The 9,730-nt window shown below is 34.1% G+C and overlaps 1 protein-coding gene across 2 annotated transcripts; it reads right to left on the bottom strand.

Annotated features, from left to right (window-relative positions):
* Positions 1-618: 618 nt before the first annotated feature.
* Positions 619-8,645, bottom strand: LOC117325150 (ceramide kinase-like). 2 transcript variants are annotated; one of them, XM_033881127.1, is made up of 10 exons: positions 8,267-8,645; positions 5,285-5,488; positions 4,348-4,476; positions 4,009-4,072; positions 3,614-3,828; positions 3,351-3,497; positions 3,088-3,186; positions 2,570-2,749; positions 2,096-2,235; positions 619-1,897 (listed from the first exon to the last, which is right to left on the bottom strand). In XM_033881127.1, the coding sequence occupies exons 1-8, from the start codon at positions 8,391-8,393 to the stop codon at positions 2,694-2,696; spliced, it is 1,041 nt and encodes a 346-aa protein (XP_033737018.1). In that variant the 5' UTR covers positions 8,394-8,645; the 3' UTR covers positions 619-1,897; positions 2,096-2,235; positions 2,570-2,693. The 2 variants fall into 2 exon arrangements, with proteins under 2 accessions (XP_033737018.1, XP_033737019.1); XM_033881128.1 differs by having other exon boundaries at positions 3,088-3,183.
* Positions 8,646-9,730: the final 1,085 nt, after the last annotated feature.

Here is a 9,730-nt window from a genome sequence, read left to right as displayed (position 1 = left end):
CCAGAAGGTAATGATCATGAGTGTATGCCGTGGCGTGGAGTCAGTCGTTCGTTAAGAGTGGAGTAAACCTTTCCCTTTAAATGAGTTTTTCCATACAAAGGAGGCCTGTTATGAATCTAGACTAGTAGGTCTTTGAGAAAAAGTGTTTTAAAGCTTTTCAATTAGTGACCGATATCCATTGCCACAGAGGCCAAATGAGTTGAAATGTATTTACTTTTAATCTTTTGAAAATATCTGATGACTTGGATCAGATTTTGCCAGAATCATGCTGGACTTAAAGTCTAGACAAATTGTATATAATGTATTAAAAGTCTATAATGAAAAGATCGTTGGACTAACCATGTTGCAAATACATGATATTTGACATATTAGAATGGGTGTGTATATAAGTTTGTGATCCACATAAATTAATTAGCATGAATAAGTCTTCCGACAAATTACTTGATCCGCTAATTACCACATAATGTTAGTTTAATAACAAGTGTGTGATACAGGTCAATTCGTCTTCCTATTTACATGAAGTGCTCGGGACATTTTTATGTAGAGTACGTTGGTTGACTTACTATTTTACCGAGTTAACCGTGGCAGTCAAACCTTACATTGGAAATCAAACAATGCTGCTGGAGAAAATGCTTTATCATACAACATATCTACATTCCATGTGTAAATGATAACAATTAGGATTAATTTTGACTACCGGTTTGTTATAAAATAGTATATGCAAAGTAGATTGGTTAAATATATAACATCACAAGTTTTAAAATAAAATGAGCTATCATAAACAAATAAGGATAAATAACACACTTTATATAAACCATATTATCATAAACATAAATAAAACTGAGCGTTCAGAGCTGATTGGTGGAAAGGTTAAAACACTTTATAAGGAGACAATGGATATCAATTACCACCAATCACGAATGTGTTGTCATATCAACTTCAACCACTGACCAATCGCGAGGTGTTACCCTGACTTAGATCCATTTGATTTACTTAGTATACGTGGATGCATATATACACATGTATAAACAATAAATGCTGCTTTTTATCCTCGTTGTATAAGGGACATCCTAACTGACATCTATTATCATAAGGTATTATCATGGTGTATTGACTATTGATAATCCATTTTGATAGTAAACAATGCTATCTGTAGGTATTTAATATATGTATATTAATATAGAACAATACAAATAAATTGGCACGAAATGAAAATAATAGTAATAATGATAAATGAACAATATGAGAAAAAAGTTACAATGGGTGTTAAGAATTTTGCAATCCACTCAAAACTACTTTCAAATTGACAAAACGTAAAACAACTACTTATACAGTGTAAAAAACGTATCTACTTTTTCTATAACATATAATACTGAATGGCATAAAAGTAATGCTGTATTCTATACAATCGTTAACAATCTCATTTGGCAGGGTTTTCTATCTTTAGCTTTGTTAATAAGGAGAGTCCCATACCAACATACAGCTACTGTCGATAATTTGTGGATGGTATTGGATTGATACAATAAGTATGTGTTGTCCCATGAAGGTTCTTCTGATTGTCATTAGGAAACCTTGGTCGAGATACATTGGCTTTGGTAGCTTTGGCAAAGACATCTAATGTCCTTTCGGAGCCTTGGCCTGGCAATCATATTGGACTTTGGAGCCTTGACCTGGGTATCATATTGTCATCACTACCGTTGTGATAGATAATACTATCAGATCTACTTATTATCATAAAGACCATCATCGTAATAAGACGCTACATTATCACATGTCCTCACACATTGTAAATGAATGTTATGATATCGAGATTGACTAGATTAGGTTTTCATGAGTCTCGAAGACAACCATCGCTCATTCCACTTCCCCAAATAACTTGATGGCACCTTGATGTAATCTGAAAGGAAAAGAAGCCATATAAATACATTTCGGAATAGGAACAGATATCATCGATGATTTCTAGTCGATTCTAACTTATACAAGACAAAATGTACAAGAGCCTTGGACACTTTCATTTCCTTTTCACGTGCTTGTGTTCTTACGAAAAACTTTGGGTTATCGATTCGAGGATAAGACAGCATCAATATTTTTTTACCTGACATCAAATGATTGTGACGTCAGCGTTGTGTGTTCCCCATCGTGATTGATATAAAACTTCCGTGTGAACCCTTGGTGACGTTGAAGATGAACCTCGAATCCGGTCCCTTGTATGGTCTTCACAAAATCGTAATCGAACTGCAGAAAACAATGCATTGATAGTTTATATTGGGTACGAAGTTCATCATTTAGAATACTTTTAATTTGCAATTATACTTATTTTCTTAAAAGTCTAATCCTAAAGGAAAACACTATATAATTACAGCTATTGCTTGATAAGGACCACATTTCGAGAAACACAGACTGACCGAATGAACGCCGAACCACGCACCGCGGATTTTCACTTGAGATTACGTGACCGGTAATATAACGGGCCACGCTTTGTTCGAGCTATTCATATTAGGGGATATTTTTATTTCAAGAATGTTTATTATCTTAATTCCAATTAATTCTACACTAAGTGGACGCTTACACATCCCGATTGTCGACTGTTGACTTTGAGAAGGTGACGAAGGTGATCCACGAAGCTACACTTGTGGACAGCGTGTAAGGTTAATGAACTGTGTCCGAAGGTAGGCTCCATCCTCAGCGGACCGTTAACGAGTGTTGGTATCCCACATATCCAAGCTATACATTGGACCAGACAGACGACCTGCACACACATTGGAAATCAAGCTTTTTATCACAAATATTCTGTAAAGGTCATTCCACAATTTATAGACATTGTTAGTTTAAGGATATTGGATAGAAATTTGAGTAAATTTAACATCCCTTGAATTATTATGTTGTTTTAAACAGGTACATTGTTTCGGATGATGTATAGAGTTAATGTATTTCTCGAACATTTACACATCAATTTGATTTAGCTGTTGGCTTGATCCAATTGGAATTTCATATTTGTAAATATTCGTGCAAAGTAAGAACGTAATAATCTACATATTATATTACTGCGATATTTAGAATCAATAATAGTTTGTAAAAGATGCTCACAGTTTTGTCCGACAGTGTCCTTTGTTCCTGTAGTCGTTTGTTTCGATGTAACATCGAGATCAATCGTTCGCCTCTGGAAGAATGCTTTGAGCGGAGCTACTGTCAAAATATAAAGTAAGAGACTAGCTCGGGGATTGTGGACAAGGTGGCAATTTCTATCTACACCTAAGTGTCAATACCTTAGTATTTAAATTTATTAGGAATGCTCCTTTTCAATTTTTTGATAATATGTTAACTCTCTTCCGCATTAGGCAGCCACGTACCAGAGTGTCTTGTTGGTCCGAGCCATCTCATCTTCTCACAATCCCTCACCATCTCACCACACAGACCAAATCCCAGTACAAGACCAGCAAACACTGTCAATTTGCGGTTTTGGTAGAGACCAGCGACATTGGATGGAGTTGTTTTGCCTGCAACCACACAAACGATACGGTGTAACATAGAAACACAACTCAAAATATAAAGTAAAGTTTATCTGTAATAAAATCATTATTAAAGTTATTAAGTAGACGTGGATACTGTTTACCTTTTATAATGTGTAAAACAGCTGTTTCTGTGTCTTTGTTGCCATGGAGAAACTCCACCAAGACGTTTCCTGTTCCCGCAGGGATGATGCCTATTGGAATTTCACTGACTGGGGATGAAGGCGTGTCTAATTCTATATCGTTATTTGGTTGTTGTTTCCGGAGTAAGGCGTTCACACATTCACTGTACAATCCGTCACCTCCGACTGTTACTATGCTACAACGTAAAAAATAACTATTTTGTTAAAACGATGTGAAAAAGAAAGAAAAAAATAATTCTCTGGAATATTTTGTTACATGCTACGTTTAGCGTTTTTTTGTCATCTCAATCAATGGTTCTTACATTATGGATTAATTATGAATTACTCACTGTTATGTTATAATTCAAGTAACTTACCCATCTATAGTCGTGAGATCATATGTCTCCAGAACAGACGAAATATGGCGACGCCGTCTAGTGACTGAAATTCAAAGAAACTAGACACAATAAAGACGTGCTTTAACAGACATTCCATTTCCAAAATCGGCGACATTATGAGATGTATATCAAATTAATAGACATAATTTAAACATTAACCTGACAGCTTGTTAATTGTTATGTTGGTTGATAGCAAACGCCACTAATGGAATGTTGGGAGAACTGAAGCATGAAGCATTCAACTGTTTGACGTTTTTAAGTTTTTAATGTGATGTTGCCTTGAGAATAACTGTAATATGAAAAACGAATATCACTTACCAACAACATCTACACTAATACCACAAATTCGAAATAGTGGTGACATTTGCTTTCGGTAGACGGTCGTACCCTTCTTCCTTCCGCTTATGGGATTGATGAACACCAGAAGACGCCTTGGTTTCTGTGGACCTGTTGTAATTACAACCCTGGTTAATTAGCAATAGTTGATAAATGATAAATTAAATGTTGTATTTTATATAATTAAACTTGTGCTCACATAATCTATGGTCTTCATTTGACTGAATGTACAGTTTCTGCTGTAGCCTTAATATAAAACCAATGGAAGCCAGGCTAAGTAAAAAATATCTGCTGCCAGCAACAGGTTTATCGTGGTCTTATCACTCTTCGACAAATAATTCAAACGTCAAACAGTTACGTTGTAATGTTGTTATATGATTTTAAGGCAAGCAAATTGGCCTTTCTGTGTTTTCAAAGCAATATCAATCCAAATCAAAGCTCCGTCTGTCCTCTAACGCAAATTATATTATAAAAACTGGTCAGCCGTTCGGGAAATGGTTAATATTCGGTTCTGCGGGCCAGATTTGCGGATGAACTTTTGATATGGACAACAGTATTGCAGTATAATAGTCTACGTTATTTAATAACTGGGGTGAAAATGCGATGCTTCGTAAAAAAAATTATTGAATTATTATACTGAAAATTTGACAAATGAGGAACTCATGTAATTCGACTTATAAAGGAGTTTCTTGTTCAAGACAAGTGTTTAAAATAAAAACGACCTAATTTGGTTTAGGATCTATATACATCTGTATCTGATTTATACAGTAAAAGCGTAGCAAATAAGGGCATTAAAGGCATTCGTTAATCTAAGAAATTTTATTTATCCTCATGAAAAACAAGCACATGTTAGAGTCTTGATTTTCATTTCCTTTCATTAATGATTGTTATTTGACTAATTTAACAGTATTGTACATACCTTTTACAATAGTGTTTATTTTCGTCAAGAAAGACAAAGCGTCAGAATGATGGATCGACAGTACAATGGAATTCATCTTCATTACTCTGTGAGGAAAGTGTTCTACGAAGAACAGTCTGAACGTCATCACATCGGACTCCACGACATCACTTCCGGTTTTGACCGGATGTATTGCTAGGAGATCGTTTGTGCATATTGATTTCACTGAAATGAAAAGAAAATACGTCACGCAACACGTCTTTTGTATGAACATGTCAGACTATGAAATATTAGTGGTATTATGGTATACATGAACCTTATGATAATATTTGATATTTCCTGATCCATTGAATCATTCAATTAGATAAAGATCACCGAATCATTACCACTCCGATGACGTATAAATACCACATAGTCGTGTAAATGAAAATGATAGGGTAAGGGAAAGTTAGGGCATTGTTACTGTATATAGGATTAAATATCGAATCAGCATAACAAATTAACTTATAAAAGATATATATTTAAATGTAGATCGTGAGTTCGAGGCCCGGTCAGGGCACAAGTCATACAGTTGTCTTCCTTCGTCATTTGTATTACTATGTTATATATCAAATAATCAGCACAATCTATCATATGCACTATGTGTTGGTGATCCCAAGATAAAGATTTGAATTTCCTGTCGTGGTTGTACTAAATGAATATTTATAAATGGATATCTTTTTAAATGTCTATTTATACAAATGTAACTTTTTGAGTAAGACATAATACCAAATAAAGAAATTATATGAATTACATCTGTCTATGATTGTGTTCGTTATATCTTCACGTTTTACGAAAACAACATTTGTGACGTCACACATCCACTCCATTCCCCGAGCTTAACACATAAAAGTAATGCACCTTGCTTCCTGAACAAGATTTCACCCAGACCGTATTGAATTTCCTACTCCAGACATACACAAAACATTAAGAGATATTTTAAAGAAATATAAACAGGATTGACAAGTATTATGAGCTAAAAATATCCAGCTTTCAGTATCCGCTCTTAATAGATTGAAATAACAACATAAGATTCAATTATGTCCTCATTAAGTATTTATCGAGACCGAAAAACATTTATCCATGACATGTATGGCCGAGGAGTGTCTTGTTGAAGAACACAGACATTTAACCATGACCTATATGTACGTAAAGTAATCCATATGACGACAAATTTATCTGAAGTGAAAATCGATCCGTATTGACTGGCTAACCTTTGGCCCTTTAAAGACAGTACTGGTACGCAGGTAGCGTTATATCACCAACGTTAACGCGTCATGAGGTATATGTGTACCCCTATCATAAATAGGTTTCTAGATTTTATAGTTTATAGTCTTCCCAAAAAGGTTACACTTTTTATACATTTGTAGCATTACCTTAAATCGGTCCTAAGATTAAATACATACGTATCCCTATCTGAATTGATTGAAAAAAGTAAATATGTTTGTATATATTTTTAATAATCCACAAATTCACAACCTTAATATAAACACGCAAATGGGATTAAATCGATCACATTGTTTATATATTTGAAGCCTTGCCTTAAATCGATCACATTGTTTATATATTTGAAGCCTTGCCTTAAATCGATCACATTGTTTATATATTTGAAGCCTTACCTTAAATCGATCACATTGTTTATATATTTGAAGCCTTACCTTAAATCGATCACATTGTTTATATATTTGATGCCTTACCTTAAATCGATCACATTGTTTATATATTTGAAGCCTTACCTTAAATCGATCACATTGTTTATATATTTGAAGCCTTGCCTTAAATCGTTAAAATTGTTTATATATTTGATGCCTTGCCTTAAATCGATCACATTGTTTATATATTTGAAGCCTTGCCTTAAATCGTTAAAATTGTTTATATATTTGAAGCCTTGCCTTAAATCGATCACATTGTTTATATATTTGAAGCCTTACCTTAAATCGATCACATTGTTTATATATTTGAAGCCTTACCTTAAATCGATCACATTGTTTATATATTTGATGTCTTGCCTTAAATCGATCACATTGTTTATATATTTGATGCCTTGCCTTAAATCGATCACATTGTTTATATATTTGATGCCTTGCCTTAAATCGATCACATTGCTTATATATTTGAAGCCTTGCCTTAAATCGTTAAAATTGTTTAAACATTTGAAGTATTGCCTCAAATGTGTCACATTGTTTATACATTTCTAGCCAACCTTAAATCGTTTACTAGGATTGATATACAAACAATTATATCCGTTCAGTTATACCAAGTGAAATACATTTGAGATCATTTTATTAATCCATTCTTTATTTACGTCCTTATTTAACATTATCTCTGATCTAATTAACAAATATTCTCTCCTCCTCATGGGTCTCGGAATGTCTAAACTCCAAGAAAAAATCACTTACTATTCTTGTCATAATGATTGATTTTCAATAGAGGTCCTGTTCTTAATTTGTTTTGCTCTTACGTTAGTGGGTTAATGTAAATACATGTTATAAGATCCAGCATTTGTAATGACGATGATTTTCTTAAAGTGTGAGATTCGATTTGTTTATATATAGATATGTCTTTATCAGAAAATGTTTATTATCAATAATCAGTTTCAATAGTTTCCGGACCCAGCGAAATATTAGTTGGTATGCATTTGCAAATGAGCCGATGTTTACATAAAGATAGTATTCGTATCAACACATAAAGCCTAGACAGGATATGTCGGTATGAAGGATACACAGAACAGAAGTTGATCGCCGTATGTATTGTATGGTGCTTACCTTAAATCTGCACATACACAATTATAAACGTACTTGTCTTTATCTTTTTTTTTTAAATTGTTTTTGTTTTTGCTTTTCTTTTATTGTTTTTTTTCACGAAATATTATCAGGTATCTAAACAGGCTAAACAATACATCAATGACAAATCGGAGCAACCTAAACAAATACGTCAATATATATTGGCGGCGACCTGACTTACCTTTAACTCTGTTAAACTGCAGCTCACTTGTCCAAGTTAGGACTTTCTCTGTCAGGGTAACATCCACGGGAACAGATGTCACCCCTGCTTTCCTTGACAAATGCATTTTATAAGTAATTGTATCCATGACTTTTCATATAAACAATATATTTAGTTTCACTGAAGTTAAATAACCCTTTCACCGCGACACCATATGATACGTATTTACTAGTGAACTGCTCCGTATCTAATTAATATTATTTTCCAAATGTCTACACGAAAGAGTGTTATGATGCTTGAAATTACTTAATGCTTAACACGGCACCAAACTATTGTCATTATAACCGCCGTATACAATCCACCTGTCCGATCACGGTCTGAGATATACACCCGACTGCCAGCCGTTTATATACAGGCAGGCTAGCGAGCTGTTCCTGTTTCGTACATACCTCCAGGTGAAATCATCAGTTGTTATCGGGGGTCAGAATCAGGTACAGATACTACCAGACTGTCACGCACGCTACGCTGATTGGTTATTAGGAAAAATACCAAGGAAATATTAACGTCCGGCCAAATGACCAGAACCACGTCTTGGGTCAAAACCACGATTCATGTTATCTCATAGAAAAAAACCATAACTTTATACAGAGATATATTTAAAATTAAACAGAGATCTATATAACTTTCTATTATAGGCTTCTTATATATGTATTTAATGTTTTCTGCATAAAAAGCACATGCTATTTGTCGTTTTACATAGAGAAAATAACAGACATGGCTTTTATCAAAGACAATAACAGACATGGCTTTAATTAGAGACAATAACAGACATGGCTTTAATTAGAGACAATAGCAGACATGGCTTTTATTAGAGACAATAACAGACATGGCTTTTATTAGAGACAATAACAGACATGGCTTTTATTAGAGACAATAACAGACATGGCTTTTATTAGAGACAATAACAGACATGGCTTTTATTAGAGACAATAACAGACATGGCTTTTATTAGAGACAATATCAGACATGGCTTTTATTAGAGACAATAGCAGACATGGCTTTAATTAGAGACAATAGCAGACATGGCTTTAATAAAAGACAATAGCAGACCAGGCTTTTATTAGAGTCAATAGCAGACATGGCTTTTATTAGAGACAACAGCAGACATGGCTTTTATTAGAGACAATATCAGACATGGCTTTTATTAGAGACAATAGCAGACATGGCTTTAATTAGAGACAATAGCAGACATGGCTTTAATAAAAGACAATAGCAGACAAGGCTTTTATTAGAGTCAATAGCAGACATGGCTTTTATTAGAGACGATATCAGACATGGCTTTTATTAGAGACAACAGCAGACATGGCTTTTATTAGAGACGATATCAGACATGGCTTTTATTAGAGACAATATCAGACATGGCTTTTATTAGAGACAATAGCAGACATGGCTTTTATTAGAGACGATATCAGTCATGGCTTTTAT

The sequence above is a fragment of the Pecten maximus genome, chromosome 4 (assembly GCF_902652985.1).
Source record: "Pecten maximus chromosome 4, xPecMax1.1, whole genome shotgun sequence".
Classification (NCBI taxonomy): Eukaryota; Metazoa; Mollusca; class Bivalvia; order Pectinida; family Pectinidae; genus Pecten; species Pecten maximus.
Note: the sequence above shows the minus strand (reverse complement) of the source record. Positions and strands in the feature narration are given on the sequence as shown.

What these genes read in the sequence shown, in the direction of transcription:
- LOC117325150 (XM_033881127.1), bottom strand. Translation starts at nt 8,393, where the DNA reads ATGGATACAATTACTTATAAAATGCATTTGTCAAGGAAAGCAGGGGTG. An exon ending in GCAGTTTAACAGAGTTAAAG is followed by an intron (nt 5,489 to 8,266) that starts GTAAGTCAGGTC and finishes TTTTCATTTCAG; the next exon opens with TGAAATCAATATGCACAAAC. An exon ending in TATTAGTGTAGATGTTGTTG is followed by an intron (nt 4,073 to 4,347) that starts GTAAGTGATATT and finishes TTTGAATTTCAG; the next exon opens with TCACTAGACGGCGTCGCCAT.